General features: G+C 34.5%; 1 protein-coding gene across 1 annotated transcript in view; it reads left to right on the forward strand.

The window, feature by feature from the left end:
- Window positions 1–17149, forward strand: part of Scn7a (sodium voltage-gated channel alpha subunit 7) — an 83949-nt gene that overhangs the window by 14695 nt on the left and 52105 nt on the right. The window contains exons 2-6 of the mRNA XM_004651922.2: window positions 7071–7318; window positions 11095–11213; window positions 12031–12120; window positions 13484–13612; window positions 15052–15143. Of these exons, the coding sequence (XP_004651979.2) occupies window positions 7085–7318; window positions 11095–11213; window positions 12031–12120; window positions 13484–13612; window positions 15052–15143 (664 nt within the window). The 5' untranslated portion in view covers window positions 7071–7084. The remainder of the gene's footprint in view (window positions 1–7070; window positions 7319–11094; window positions 11214–12030; window positions 12121–13483; window positions 13613–15051; window positions 15144–17149) is intronic.

Genomic DNA, 17149 nt, shown 5'->3' on the forward strand with positions numbered 1-17149 from the left:
ATTGTATATATTTTTAAAGGACGATAGTTATTTATTTTTTCAGTCTATCTCTTGAGGGACTCTTTTCAGTTTTTGGTAAGCAAGTCTCCTCCAATTTTTTACATTTTATCATATATTTACTATCTCTTGTCTTCATCCTATCTTAATTATCTAAATATCTTAAGCATATCAAAGTATCTTCATTTGGCCTGCATTATTGAAGAACTCCTTGGAATTATACAGAATTATAGTTTTATATTTTTTCTCAACCTTAATGATATTGTTATAAAATTTTATAATACTGAATTTGCTATTGATAAACCTCCAATAGTTCTTACTGTTTTCTAGCACATATGGTAGAATTTCATGATTCCATTCAATCTTTTCACTATATTACACATTGCTAATATTTTACTATATGACTTAAAATATGCATTAAGAATAATGCATTAAAACTTTTACTTTTTAGAGTAGTCTTTATGTCTCAATTAGTAAATGATAGATAGACATTTTATAGTGGATTACATTTGAAATAATTTTGTTAAGAATTTCATTTCATTCATTCTGCACATACACATAATCCTCTATTATTACTTGGTTTCAGTGATTGTTCTATATAACGGTAGGTATGTATATACACTTAAATACATAGACAAGGGTATACATAAAACAAGTGTGCACTCATTCATTTTAATTGTTTTCTGCTCAGTATTTACAATTCACTTCTGAATTTCTAACTTAGAATGCTTTAGATGAATCTCAAACTCAAACTATTTTAAAAACATTGTATTCCCTTTTCTAATCTTTGAGCTAGTATTTCTTTCTAATTCCATACATCTTATACACCTCAGAATCCCTGACTGTATATATAGGTAGAAATCAACTAAACATTTAAGATAATATTAGGAAGCATATCACTTCCTATTTCTATTTTCAATAATTCTGTATGCATGTAGTTTTAAAAATAGATATATGTGTGGTTTTACAGGCAAACAAATTTGCAGGATCCCTTTCTAAAGATAAACTAGATTTTGGTGGTTGCAGCTGAGGTGCATAGAGAGTGCTGTTCTCCTTCTCTACTATAATGACTGCTGGGAAAACCCTGTGAGCACACGCTGTGTGACATGTATACTAAAGGGTTATGTGCCTATTTTAATTTCTAGAACTGTTAAATTGGAAGAGTTCATCAGAATGTCTTTCTGTATGTTTGCCAGTGCTAGTGCTTTGCTTTGTTAACTTGTGGCTTCCAATATATATGTTAATAAATAAATACATGTGTTTTATTTGACATTTTAGTAATTAAGCCACTCAAAATGCATTTGGATGCAAAAAGAGAACGAAGCCCAAGTTAATAGGAACTCTTCAGTTCTTTATATGGCCATATATGATCCCCAAACAATAAAATTTTAAAAAGAGAGAGAAAGCAGATAAAACTATGAAGAGTCATCTCTACCAGTATAATAGGCCGAGAATACTCAAATTTCAAAATGTTGTCCAATAAAGTAAAATCATATCTGGTAAGTAAAATGTTTAATGGAAATTGTGACAAAGAAAAGAGGAAAAAATGGCTGGTAGGTTATGCAAACTGGTTAAAATGACTGACAGAAAGACAGTGTTCTTTCTTAACTCTAAAAGTACTGCATGAAAACAATTTTCCATGAGCTTCCTTGTATCACTTATTAAATAGCCTATACATAAGCTGAAACAAGTTGCTCATTTCTTTATGTTGCTTCTCTATCAAACTAATGCTTCTAATTGGGCTTCAAGGCAATAACAAAAGCAACATTGGGAAATATATGTGGTAGATTAAAAATAAGTCTTACCCATGGCCATAGCCAATTATCAAGTGGCAAAATCACCTCCGCCTCAGGCTGCCAAACATGCAGCTTGGACGCTTTCCCTGGCTCCATCCCTGCTGTTGCCACTAAAGTCACTGAGAGACATTGCCTGGAATTCTTCGTATCTTTTAATCCAAATTTGTAATCTTGAACTGCTTCAGTTGATTGGCCAAAGTTATGTAGTCATTGTTAGACCAATGCTGGGTCAGAAAAGTCATTTTCTGAATTGTCTGGCTTTTTCTTTCAATTCTAGTACAGGAAGTCTCCTAGCACAGTTGACAAAGTAACAAATTTCCTAAGTCCAGACAGTGGCTTGCCATGTTACAGTAGTTTGTGTGATTCAAATTAATGACTACTATGCTTTCTTTAATTTTAAAGAGAAATTGAAAGTCTTTCAATTTGGCAGTAATTGAACAAAAAAAATTATAGACATATTCAATGTACACTTACCTGATAATGAGTCAAATGTGTTTCTGAGTTTTGGTCATTTTAAAAGTAGTCATGGGGCTGGGAGATGGATCAGTAGTTAAGGCGCTTGCTTGCAAAGCCTAAGGAACATGTTTGACCCTACAGATCCCATGTTAGCCAAGATGCATAAAGGTGAGGCAAGTGCAAGGTCACACATGCCCGTTGGTGATGCAAGTGTCTTGAATTTGATTTAAGTGGCTAAGGATCTGGCACATTTTCTCTCTATTTCTCTCTAAAAAAAAAAAAAAAAAAAAAAAAAACTAATAAAAGTAGTCATATTGAAGTGTTAATAGTTTACATTAGCCTAAAACATTTCATTTGTAGGCATTAGTTTGTGGTTTCAGTTAAGGACATTCAAATTTAGAATTTTAATAATATTTATTTTTATTTGTGTGTGTGTGTGTGTGTGTGTGCATACACTATACGCAAAGGTCTCTTGACATGGCAAATGAATGCCTGTCTAATTCTTTGTAGATTGCTGGGGATGGGAACCCAGCCTGGCAAGCTTTGTAAGCAGCACTTTAACTGTGGAACCACCTTTTAAAAAAAATTATTCAATTTTTATTTATTCATTTGAGATAGATAGAGAGAGAGAGAAAGAGGCACAAAGAGAGAGAGAGAGAATGGGTGTGCCAGGGCCTCCAGCCACTGCAAACAAACTCCAGAAGCATATGCCCCCTTGTGCATCTGGCTAACGTGGGTCCTGGGGAATTGAGCCTCGAGCCTGGGTCTTTAAGCTTCACAGGCAAGCGCTTAACTGATAAGCCATGTCTCCAGCCCACCACCTTTTTAGCCCCCAAATTTATGTTGAAGCACAGCTGGGTGAGCTTGTTCTCCACTGAACACCCAGCTCTCAACAATGGAGTAGTCAGGGATTACATCAGCAACATCTCCTCATCTGCATATAGGTCATCACAAGGACAATGTGGGAGAAAACACAATTTGAAACAGAAATAGCAGTCCTTCCTTAAGACTGGCCAAGATTACAAATGTCACAACATTCTTATAAATTTTGGTACTTTATTAAATTTTAAATTTAGGGAGAATTTTTTTTTTGTATAATTCACCCCATACTTCTGATGGTTTCAACATTCTGTGAATATCTAAAAGAAAATGATTTTCAATTTAGTCATAGATACAAGATATTGTTATAACTGGCACTTGTTAAGAGTGCAAGTCTGAATTGAATGTCACATAATTACTGCCAAAAGTTTACTTTAGCTTTTCAGTTTTTTTGAAAGGCAGGCTAATGGATGGATTAACTATTAATCTTTGTTTGCCAGGCCTGGTGGCTATATTAAGGTAGCTCATTTGAAAGTATAGTACTTGAACCATATTTTAAAATTTCCCCACAGAAATGCTTTTACTGAATTATGCCTCAGTGATTAATAATTCAGCCTGCACTCACCCATCTAGACATCAGGTACATGCCAGTTCCATTTGATAAATGCTTGAATTGCTGTGTAATGCCAAAGATGGGAAATGCATGCCATCCATTCATTCTTCTAGTCAACAAAACAGTACAGTTTCACTTGCCATCAAAGAAATCACTCCAAGACTTGTCTGGGATAAGTGTCTGGGAGCAAAGAGAAAATGATGTCTGATGCAGTCAATACAGTGGCCCATGGTTTCGACATTGTCTCATTTACCTTCTCACAGCATCACAAAGATATGAAGGATTCCAAACTTTGCAAATGTGGAAACACCTAGAAAGATTTTACTGCGGTCTCATAGCTAGTGGGTAATGAGATGAGTCATGCACTATTTTACTAAGTATTTCTACAGAGAATAGATTATTTTGGGACTGTACAATAAGAAAACAGACTGGGAAACTTAATTTCAGGATTAAATTAAGCATATGTGAGAACAATGTTCTTTTTTTCACATATGCTTGTTTGTTTATTTATTTATTTGAGCATGACAGGCAGACAGAAAAAGAAGGAGAGGGAGAGGGAGAGGGAGAGGGAGAGGGAGAGGGAGAGAGAGAGAGAGAGAGAGAGAGAGAGAGAGGGAGAGAGAATGGGCACGCCAGGGCCTCCAGCCACTGCAAACAAACTCCAGATGTGTATGCCCCTTGTGCATTTGGATTATGTGGGTCCTGGGGAATTAAGTCTTGAACCATGGTCCTTAGGCTTCACAGGCAAGCACTTAACAGCTAAACTATCTCTCCAGCCCCCAGAGAACAATGTTCTTAACATACATAATAATAGTAATGTTGATTATCCTTCATACATTGTTCCAAATATGATGGGTATGGGCTGGAGAGAAGGCTTAGTGGTTAAGCACTTGCCTGTGGAGCCCAAGAAGCCTGGTTCAAGGCTCAATTACCCAGGGCCCATGTAAGGCAGATGCACATGGGGGTGCATGCATCTGGTGTTCGTTTGTAGTAGCTGGAGGCCCTGACACACCCATTCTCTCTCTCTCTCTCTCTCTCTCTCTCTCTCTCTCTCTCTCTCTCTCTCTCTGCCTCTTTCTCTCTGTGTCACTATCAAATAAATAAATAAAAATAAACAAATATAATGGGTATCAGAATTATTTTTATTTGGGGGTTATGGTACACACCTATAACCATTTATTCTCTAAAAATAGGCTGTAGGATTGTGAGTTCAAGCTGGTCTGGGGACAAAATGAGATCATATCTCAGTAAGATATTATTTTCTTTTAAATCCTTTTGTGTGTGCATAGTATGTGTGTTATGAAGTGTGTGTATATGCACATCTGTGTGCAGATGTGGCACCTTGTGCATGCCTGCAGAGGCCAAAGGAAAATGTGCCTGTTTGTCACTCACCCATGTGTGTTTCCTTGAGATGGGGTATCTAAATGATTCTGGAGCATCCTATTTTTCTGGAGTCTTGTGATTCTCAGGTCTCTACAACCCTTAGAACTGGGATTACAAATGAGTAAGTCAGCTGTTTATGTGGGTATTAGGATATTATGGCCTCCTTAGACACGATGCTTGTGCATGAAGCATACTTACTCACTGAGCCATCTGTGCAGACGCTGCAGATACAATTGTGTTGGTTCAAAACTGCACAGGTCTAGCTGATATTGTGGTCCAAACCATTAGATCACATGATACTGTGCAAGAAATTCAATCACAAGATATAAACATTAGATTGTTCCAAAATTTAAAAAGCACTGATAATACTTATCAATATTTGGATCCATTGCAATCATCTCAGCCAATATCAATACTTCCACACTTCCTATAGCAACTTAAAATGAAGGTTTATTGTCCAAATCAATTCATACACTTTTTTGACTAGACAATTATGATCTTGATCCAAGTCTATTTTGATATCAGCTCATTGATTTTAGTTCTTCCTATTTGAACAAGAGGGAAGCTCAGTTTCTCTTCTATGACACAACAATTCAGACATTGAAAACAATGCCCCATGGTGGCTCTCTTCTGTGTCACTATGACACATCCTGTATTCCACGAACTGTTCTCTGTATGGTTTCACTTGTATTCCATTTCACTTGTATTGATTTCATTTTATTTATATTTGGGTCTCATTTGGTGTTCCATGCACATGCTGATATATTAGCTCCAAGTAGAGAAAGACTTCCCCTCCACCTTTGTCAATAAAAACAAAGTTATATTAGTGCTCTGGGCAAACACAAAACAGCGTTTACTTGTATTCTAATTACTTAGTAGATAAAATTCCTTGACAGTTTTCTCTTTTAAAAAGTATATATCTTTCCTATTATACCTGTGAAGATGGGCTACTTTAATTTTCCAAGGCTTATATGCAGTGCTTCCATACATTCTATTAGATTTATTTTTACTATTCTAACAGATCAAACCATATCACAAATAGCATTTATATTTATTTTACACCTGTTATGCGCAAATTACTGTACTGAGCACCCTGCCCACATATATCAACTGATCCTTATCAAGTCCAGGGAAAAATTCAATCTTCTTACTGAAAAAGCAGGTTAAAGAATACTATGGAAAATTATTTCTAGGAAACTATGTCACATAGAGAAAGACTGATGACACAGAGAAAAATGTCACAATTGATTATCAAAGGGATGAATGTGCTTTGTTTTTAAGATGGCTAAGAAGCTAAGGCATGACTGTAGTCATGGAGAAAGTTAATGGGTCTTCATTTTGCTGCCATTAGTAAATTGTCTAGGACAAGAAACTGTTTCCAGAAATAACTTGGTGAATATCCATACTCAGAGGGTAATAAAACTCCTGTGCATTCATAAAATAGAGTAGAAAGGTAGAACTTTAAGGTATTAGAATTAAAATCTGACATACTGCTGGGATTATAGTAGAGTAATTATCAACCATGGTTAAGGCTGTTGGTTTTTTCCCAGTGCCAACAAATGAAAATAATGATAAGACTTCTACTCAGATATTATTACAGAAAGTAATTGGAAATATAAAGAAAGAAGAATTAGGCCCAGGAGCAATGGGAATTATTGATATGGAAAAGACTAGACAATAGTTATATATAGAGCATGTAAAATAATTGCATTTGACCAGAAGGAAGCAAAGATCTCTATCAACCTTAGAGATCCTTTACTGGTGAAATAAAGTTGAAAGGTAAAGTTCAGCAAAATTAAAAGCATTCAAGGGAACACTATATGAAATTACAAAGGAGGTATGATGTTAAGTACAATAAAAATCAAAACATCTTAGATGTCTACAAAATTCATTCATTCAGTTTTCTGAAATCTCTCTTTTTATTAAGTCCTAACATTTTGTCTACTAATTTATTATTATCATATCGAATTTTTTAAATAAAGTTAACAGAACTTAATTTCTTCTAGATACAAATTTGGAAATGTTGGCTTCCCCAGAAACAAAGGGTCTTGTCCCTTTCACAAGAGAGTCTCTTGAGTTAATAAAACAGCACAAGGCTAAAAAGCACAGTGAAGAACACGAAGAGGAAGACTTAAAACCAAGCCCAGATTTGGAAGTTGGAAAAGAACTTCCATTTACTTATGGAAAACTTCCCCGTGGAATGGTGTCTGAACCCTTGGAAGATGTTGACCCATACTACTATGTGAAGAGAAATGTAAGGATTGATTGTAATCATTGCAACTGTGTTATAATTACAGTACTTACAGAATCAACAATAGAGAAGGAGCTAGGGCACAGTTATTTTGTTTGGGAACTGTTTTCAGTAACTGTTAACTTTTCGGCAAACAATCACCTTTAACCAGTGCGCAACATCCCTACCCAACAAATTTTATTTGGGGGCAGACATTTTTAAGATTGTAATCAAGGTAGATATAATATATGATTGTATATTTTGGTTCCTTGTAAAGATATGTATAATATAAATTATGTAAATGATTCATTTTATGCAAGTATGCTGATTGGATTTCTGTGATTATCAATTTTCATGTAACCATCAAATGTCTATGATATGAACAGTAATTTAAAAAGCTTAGTTATCAACTTACTTTGAAGTTAGAAAAGTAAAGCCAACCTGGATTTTACCCTTTACTCATTCAAGCAGTCATATATGCACACTTGTCTCACCTGCCCAAAGACTTGATTGTGTGCACAATCTTATTTCATTAGGAAAGGCAGGTCTCTGTGTGGACTGATGAAGGTAGAGGAGCCTTCATTTAAAAATACATATTTGAATTATAGATTTTAGAAAACGGAAGAACACATAAGGCAGAGAATAGCTAAGGCTGATTTTAGAATGGGGAGAAGAAAGTCTCACCAGTGCTATTACTGGAAACTTAGCTGTGCTGTCATTTGTGGGAAAGAAGATGCAATAATGGAGATGTCAACATGAATTCAATGTGGTGGTCAGAAGATTAATGAGGTGAATAGGGCACTTAAATAAAGCTAATATAGAAGCTTTCTAATTTGAAAATTTTGGATTAGAATGCAGAAGAACAGAAGAGGAAGGAGCAGACAGAGAGAGAGAGAGAGAGAGAGAGAGAGAGAGAGAGAGAGAGAGAGAGAGACTTGGAGTCAAGAAGCCAGGCCGTAGTAGTAACTGTCTCAGGAGAAACAAAGCACAAACCAGAAATATAAAAATAGAAAGCAAGACTTGTGTAATGAGTAGCATAAAGGATTATAGCTTGGTATCATTGACAAAAATGAAATAAAGTAAAGCATATTAAGTTTGTGAAAATGAGGATTAACCTAATGGTAGACAAATATAATTTGTTATTGCCTAGCTACTACTCTGTAATATTTAAAAAATGTATTTCCAATTAGAGAGAGAAGGATGGGGGATGGGAAGGAGAAAGAGAGAGAGAGAAAAGAGAGAAAATGGGTACACCAGGGCCTCTAGGTTTTGTAAACAAACTCCAGATGCATGTACCACTTTGTGTATCTGGCTTTATGTGGGTACTGGATAATTGAACCTTTGTCATACAGCTTTGCAAGCAAGCTCCTTAATCATTGAGCAATCTTTCTAGTCATGTAATGTCTTTTATGATAAAAGAATATGAACTGCACAGTTTTGCAAATATTTCCATTGTAATTTTCTAATTAAGCCTTCATCTGAATTATTCCAACACTCAATTTAAGTAATGAGTTAATTGGGATAGTAACCTTACATCTGTAACACAACAGTAATGTGAGCACTGTATTCTATGACACACATGTTAGACATGGGAGCTTTGCTACTGAAGACAAAGCCACAAGTTCTTTCATAGTTCTTTTATTATTATTACTTCTATTTATTATTATTATCATTACTTTTTCATTCTTGATTGCTTATTTAGGAGAAAAATAACATATATTTCTAGGTATTCATTTTTTCATTACAGTGTCAGGTAAAACTGAAGATTTAAAAAAAACAAAATGAAGCCCAGAGTCACTCATGGTCTGTATGAGTATGAAATACCTGGTGTGAAATGACAGACAGCTTCATGTAAAAAGCATTCTTTTCCATGAAATGCTTTTTAAATAGTTGAGTTGTGTTCAGCTTCTTCTCTTCGAGATAGAATGGAAAGAATTGTAAAATTACTAAAACAATTTTAGCACTTAAAATTGGAAAATCATTGCATTTGAAATTGTTCATTCTTTCACAATGGCACATCTTCCTTGAAGTCTGAAAGTGTTCTGAAAAATACCATGGAAAGCACACCTTAAATAATCATATTTATTTTCCTTGGATCTACTTATTTTATTTTTCTCTTTGCACTTAAAACAGAAAGAAGTAAAATAACTACAATAGCAGACAAAGAATTTTCATATGATGAACATGTTCAACACATTTTGAATGTGGTGTGGTGTGATTTCTAATTATAACATACATACATAACGCATCTAAAAATATACACTTGCATGAAGTAATTTATTCTTCTACATGTATCTACATATATAAAAAACAATAAATAGTTACCTAAGAATCATTATTTATTTATAGCATAATAGACTACTTTAGTATATGTTATTTTGTTAGCCCAGGCCTGTAGCTATTCAGGAGGTGGAGGCAGGAGGATCACAAATACAAGGCCTTCCTGGGAAACTTAATGAGACCCTATGTCAGAAGAGAATATTTGAAACAAATAAGGGTTAGGAATATAGTTTAGTAGAGGTCTTGCTTGCATGTGCAAAGCCCTACATTCAATCCACAATAGAAAGAAAATAGTATACATAAAACATAATTATGGTTTATTATAATGCACTTGTCTCATAATATTATGTACTTTACATTATGTTTTAATACCACTTTATCCCATCATGTGTTTAACACTTACTATTTGTAATAATTTTGACAGTGCTGGGGGGTCAAAGCCAGTGCCAAATGCAGGCTGAGTTGTCTACCACTGAAATGCATTCCCAAACAGTTTACAATATTCTTATTTCCCCTTAGTGAAAACTTTTTCTTAACATAAATAAATAGTAAGTATATATATATAATGAATATATATAGTAAATATATATTATAGTTCATATATATACTTTCAATAAATTATATACACATAAAAATAAAAATATGGGGCTGGAGAGATGGCTTAGTGGTTAAGCGCTTGCCTGTGAAGCCTAAGGACCCCGGTTTGAGGCTCGGTTCCCCAGGTCCCACGTTAGCCAGATGCACAAGGGGGCGCACACATCTGGAGTTCGTTTGCAGAGGCTGGAAGCCCTGGCGCACCCATTCTCTCTCTCTCCCTCTATCTGTCCTTCTCTCTGTGTCTGTCACTCTCAAATAAAGAAATAAATAAAATTTTTTAAAAAAATATGCAAACATATTAATTGCATATACATATACGTAAACACACATACACAGAATTATATATGTAAATATACCCACATAGAAAAATTACTCAATTTTAATTTCAGATACTTCATTATATTTATTAAAATTTAAATCTCTATTATACCAATACATTAATTTTCTCCAAATAGGCTCTTGAGTATACCAAAAGAATAATAATATTCTATGGATAATTGTGAATGATCAATGGGATATTTCAGTATATCTGGTCTTCTTCCTTATTATAATCCCACCTGTGACTTGCTCTGACATAGAACTAATTTGTTACATTCATGAAATTCTGAGATGTAGTTGCTCTGGTTCTGTTAAAGGCAGCACCTTGCATCATCTGAATGTGGTGTTCTTCTTTCTAACTTAGTTCTGTGGGAGACCTGGTGATGACATGCATGGTAAAAGGATTTGTTAGGAATAAGACTGATGAAACACATTCACCTTAAAAACCAGATAAGCCTAAATATGAGTGGAAAATAGTAAAACCAATTTATGTTGACTTAATCTGTAAGTATGTATAAAAAACAAGAAATATAGCAGAATGTAAACTAATGGTCTTTGGTCACATGTTGCATAGTTCTTCAGACTTTGTATTTTCTATCTTGCAGACTTTCATGATATTAAATAAGAACAGAATAATATTCAGATTCAATGCCATCTCCATCCTGTGTACACTGTCTCCTTTCAACCCCATCAGAGGAACAACCATAAAGGTTTTGGTGCATCCATATCCTTTTCTAATGACTACTGTGTTATTTTACATATTTTATTCATTCATTCATTTGAGAGAGAGAGAGAGAGAGAGAGAGAGAGAGAATGGGCATGCTAGGGCCTCTAGCCACTGCAAATGAAATCCAGGCCCATGCGTCACCTTGTGCATCGGGCTTACACTATGTACTAAGGAATGAAATATAGATCCTTAAGCTTTGCAGGAAAGCATCTTAATGGCTAAACTATCCCCTGACTATGTGTGTGTTTTTTGAACTTTTAATTTAATTTAATTTAATTGCTTGAGAGAGAGATAGAGGGCAAGAGAATGGGTATGCCAAGGCCTCTAGCCACTGCAGCCAAGCTCCAGACACATGCACCATCTTGTGTTGTTGGCTTTATGTGAGTACCAGGGAATCAAACTTAAGTCCATGGGAAGCACCTTAACCACTGAGCCATTCTCTAGCATCCCTCTTTTTTTTTTTTTTAAGTGATTCATTTATTTAGTTGAGAGAGAGAGAGAAAGGAAAAGGCAAAAAGAGAGAATATACTGACTATGTTTTAAACTGTGCTAATACAAAAATCTAAGTGTTTTATTATTCAGCTGTTGCTGCAGGACTTTTGTTTGCTCATTGATATGTTATGCCAGGCTATATTTAAACCTGCATTACACTTTATTAATTACTCTGTTTATAAAACAGTTGTGAATATTTTTACAATTATATAGTTTCAACATTTACAAACATAGTTTTCCCCTAGTATCTATAAATGCAATTCCTAGAAATGGATCTCTTTTAATATTATTTATTAACCGTTATTCCTTGACTGGAATCTACCTTTTTCCGGCTGCTAATTTTAACTAGTGTCCTCATTGACTGCATACTTATGTCCATGTTTAATCCACCACAATGGGTACTAGCAATAGAGTAAGTTATGTGATCTTATTAAAATAATATACTCTATGTTATTTTTAATAGTCTGTAATTAATTACATTATTTTCAATTACATAATATTTGATAGATTAAAATTTGTACATTTTAATATTTATATGTGCACCTAATGGTATATTTGTGGTATATGTTTTAGTATTCATATATGTACTATGAGTGAATCTTCCAAAGAAAAACAGATACATGGATCAGGGAAATTTGTGGAAGAGGGTGGCAGAAAGATTGCTATAGCCACATGTTGTAACATTATGCACAGAGACATTGCCTCCTCTCCATAACTGATGACTAACCCCACAATGCATGACCCACATTCCCCAAAGAGGAGGGTCCCTTCAGAGGGGGGAGGACAGGGAGGAGGCTAATGTTGGTACCAATATGGCTGTATACACACTGTGTACATAACTAATAAAAAAAAGGCCAAAAAAGATATGCCATTTCATCAACATTCAAATTTCTTACCCTTCCATTATTTTTAGTTTTCTTTTTTTTTTTAAATTTGAGTTATAGTCTTGCTGTGTTGCATATTTTCCTTGGTCTGAGGATCCTCCTGACTCATCCTCCTGAGAGATTGAACAATTGCTATGCACCACTCCTCATCCTTAATTTAATTGTAAATACCTGTTTCTTAGTAGATAAGTTAACATCATATGAATATTTAGAGTCTTTTGTTATATTTACATTGCACTGTATCATATAAGTCGGATTTTCATTATTAATGGCTAACATAACATTCTAGTGTTCCTGACCTATACTATTACAACCCCACACCAGTCTTATTGTTTTCCATTCATTAAAAAAAAATGTTCCTTTCACATTCTTTCTTTCTGTCTCCTGAGTGATCTATGTAGTATGATTTGTAGTAGATAATATTGATTTAAAGGCTCATTAAATGTTGTAAGGAGTAACATTTTCTTGAAATTATCTTCTGAGCTTTAACTCAATTCTTAAAACTAGTTGACTTTAGATGTTAACTATGATATTGATTTACCGAAATGAAAATCATTATGAATGTGTATGTATGTGTAAGATCAATATATAAATTATTATATTAAATTGGTGTGTGCATTCTTCCTTAATTATCGTGCAGTATTTGATATTTACTTAATTTATCCAAGTAATATAAAAACGCTATAATGTATGAAACAAGCTCGTCCTCAAATTTCTTGGCTAGGGCTAGCAGAGAGGCTTCACGCGCTTCCTCTGGAAAGAACTGGGCTCAGGTGTCACGTGCTGGTCTTACTCTGTTCAACAGATATGTTTTCTAGGCTATGACAAATATATCACCGTAGAAAATTTACTCCCTTTTAATAGCTGTATGATCATTTTGTTTTTCTGCAGAAATACTTTGCTTGGAGTTTATACATTTGAAATTCTTGTAAAAGTCACTGCAAGAGGCATATGGGCAGGATCTTTTTCATTCCTCGGTGATCTATGGAATTGGCTCGATTTCAGTATAACCTTGTTTGAGTGAGTAGATTTTTTTTTTTTAAATTTCAAGTTACAACATCTTAATCTTTGACTAAGATGCATCCATATAAAGTATATACCTAATTTAAAAAAAAATTAAAGTTACCTACAAAGATTTCCACTCACAAACTATTTGTTTAAATAATAACTCATCAGTCATAACCATGGTGAGACCCTGAGGTAGTATTCTCCAGGATAGTCTTCAAAATATGAATTATTAGTGAAAGGAATATGTTGTTTTCTATCTTCAGGAAAGTTAGTCTGGTTTGGAATTGTGCACTGTAAGTCATTTTGTGGTTATTCTAGAGTATAGAACACCTGTGGGACTCAGGTGAAAATTCCAGCATTTTTTTATACTCAGTCCTCAATCAACACTGATTCAGCTACATGGTAAGATCAGTAAATATGCTAAATATGTGAACAAAGTACTTAAACACTGGCACTTTCTGAAGTGCTAAATACAATACTAATTATTTTGTGTCTATCTTCTCAATCCTATTTATTGTATTTTAGTTTATTCATATGGGAGCTATTAATACCACAAATTTTATGTTAAAGTATTTTTAAATATTCTATTTAATGTTTGCCATTTTTCTAAATACTAATTTTGACAAAGAATATAATCAGTATCTGCCATATGATAAGGATAAAAATAATAGCTAATATCACTGTAAATAGTATCACTAATATTATCAGAATGACTGCTATTATTGCTATTGCCCTTGTTGCAACCTGCTAGCCTTTTGCTAAGCCTAGCAAACACTCATGGAGATTTTACACAATGTGTCATATCTACTTCAATGAACTTTGAATATATTATTCCATTTAATTTCCCCCAAGGTTCTCTGAAAAAAGAAATAGCATCCTCACTTTGTAACTGAGCTATTTATGGCAATAAATTTTAAATATGTTCCCCCCTGTGAGGCAGATAGTGATGATGGATATCCCACTTATCAGTGCTCTTCAGCCCCAGAGTAAACCATTTTACCCAGCATGCATCCTGTCTTCTACAGCTATCACTGCTCACCACCATCATCCTCACTAACACCCCCACCTATCATCCTCATCACCTCTGCTACAGAGTATAAACGCTTAAGATGAATTTCCTTTCTGCAAAAAGCTCCAAGCTACTAGCTTATTTTATGTTGTTCCTTTTCACATATCAAAATTTGTATGAACCTAATGTAGAAAATTCCACATGAAATATAGAGTATTGAAAATCACTGTTATAAATTCCTGACTAGAGCATATAGATTAATGTGTACCTGGCTATTTGTCTTGGGAGCAATTTCTCTCTTCCAATCTATAATAAAACTATTTTCACAAGGAGTGATGTGGGAAAGGGACATGCATGGTCATATGAGAACAAAGAAACAAAACAAAGATAAGCAGCTTAGATTCAATATGACTTCTAAATAACTCCAAATTTACTTCTACAGGATTATAACAAGGTATTCACCTCTAAGCTCCATAGTACTGCTTAAAAATGTAAGAACGTTCAGAATTTTGAAAATTATTCCTTTAAACCAAGGTAAGAGACGGCATCGAGTTATGTTCCCCCTGTGCTGTGTGTGCTCATTTGAACTATACTGTTGTGCTCAGAGGTGTTGAACTGAAAGATGTTTCCTCTTTGAAAGCAAGGAGTCATCAAATCAATTTATCAGTCCAATAAAGGCAAAACAATTATACATTTTAACTATTATTTGCATAGTATGGGCTCAATACTTATGGTACAAAATGCAGTTTAAAGTTATGTTTTATTTTTAATGATCATTACATAATATATAAGTAACATAATTTTGTTTAGAGTCCGGAGAGGGGAAAGTAGAGACTGATGTATAGTGTATATTCTTATCTTCATTTGTGTCAGGAAACAAGTTCAGGTTTGGAGAGATGGTTCAATGGATCTGAGTTTAGACCTGCAGCATCTATGTAAAAGCCAGATGTGATGGTGCACTCCTGTAATCCCTGTGCTGGGAGGTGGAGACAGGAGGATCCTTAGGGTTTGCCAACTAGCTATGTACTTAAATCAGTTTCTTTAGGTTCAGGGTAAGATTCTTTCTCAAAAAATAAGGTGGAGAGCAACTGAGAAAGACACCCAACCCTAACCTTTGGTTTCTGCCTGCATGCATACACATGCATACCCAGACATACACTCACAAACACCCTGCCCCACCACATACATACACATGAGAAGAACCCAGTTGTACAAACAAATGTGCAGAAAGTTCAAAGTCCCCCTTGCTCTAAGTTCCTTTATATAATGCAATATGCATGTGCTATAAAGTTCAGAGCATTCTCACAAACTTAATGGATGACCAGATCATGGACTCCTTTCTAGAACATATGAAGGCAAATGCTAACCTAGACTTTGAAATGTGTTGTTCAGGTAGGAATGGCTTCCTTTAGAATTTTTTTTAAGACATTGGAAGTCAGAAGCTATGAAGATATTATATGAAGGACTCAGGGGTAAATGTACTGTTACCAAAAATGAGGTCTATAGGTAAGATTCCTGGCTGGCACACTGAAGATCAGACATAAGCACATTATGAACATGGACTCAAGGCTGAGAAAAGCAGATACAAGGCTGGATACTGAAGTGACAGATTCATGACCAGTGAGATTTGAAAACATTGACTTGCACACATCGAGTTGATGAATTCTAAATGTTATGAATTATAGCTTAATGAACGTGTTTATCAACAATGGCCTTGTCATGACAATTTTATTAAATCCAATGGGGAAAAAGTACAAATAGACCCACTCTGGTAGATATAACCACTGCATATCACTCTTTCTACCCCTTGACAATTATAAGAACATAAAATTACATTACATACATTATAATCAGAGGTAAGGGGGGGGTGAGAGAATTTTGTGAATTATAGTTAATAAAGATGAGCACACAGGCTACTAAAATGTGTGTTTTTCTCCAAGAAGACTCATACATACCATCAATATGGACTCAGGAAATGAGTTCATGATACAGAAAGAGAAGCCTACATGTAAGAGAAAGAAAGTACCACTCTCTTCTAAAAACATGCATGAGGAGGCAACAAGCAAAAGAAACAATTGCTTTTATAGTCTTAATAGAAGTGAGCCTAGATTCTCTCAAATAGAAGATGGAAACAAGAAAAAAGAAGTTGTATACATATAGCTTTAAGATGAAAACCTGATATAAATTATAATATCCTGAGTGAATTTTAAGTGGCAACAGGAACAACAGAATGTATTGTTACCAGTGCATAAAACACTATCAGTGTTTTGCATAAAGGAAAACTAGAAAAGTTCTGTATTCACTGAAAATGAGGTAGATTAATAAGAGACAGAAAATTTAAATTTCATTTTATGGATAACTGGTGATTCTGAAAAAGAAGTCAATACAAATGTAAAAGAAAAATTGTCCAAAACTGTGTTAAAATTTGTTTTTAAACTTCTTATCTTGAGGAAGCCTTCAAAACTGAAAAAGAAAATGGATTAGGGAAAAAGTTAAGCACTTATAGGCACTTGCTTGCAAAGTCTGCTGGCCCATGTTCA

Source organism: Jaculus jaculus, chromosome 4, assembly GCF_020740685.1.
Source record: "Jaculus jaculus isolate mJacJac1 chromosome 4, mJacJac1.mat.Y.cur, whole genome shotgun sequence".
Lineage (NCBI taxonomy): Eukaryota > Metazoa > Chordata > Mammalia > Rodentia > Dipodidae > Jaculus > Jaculus jaculus.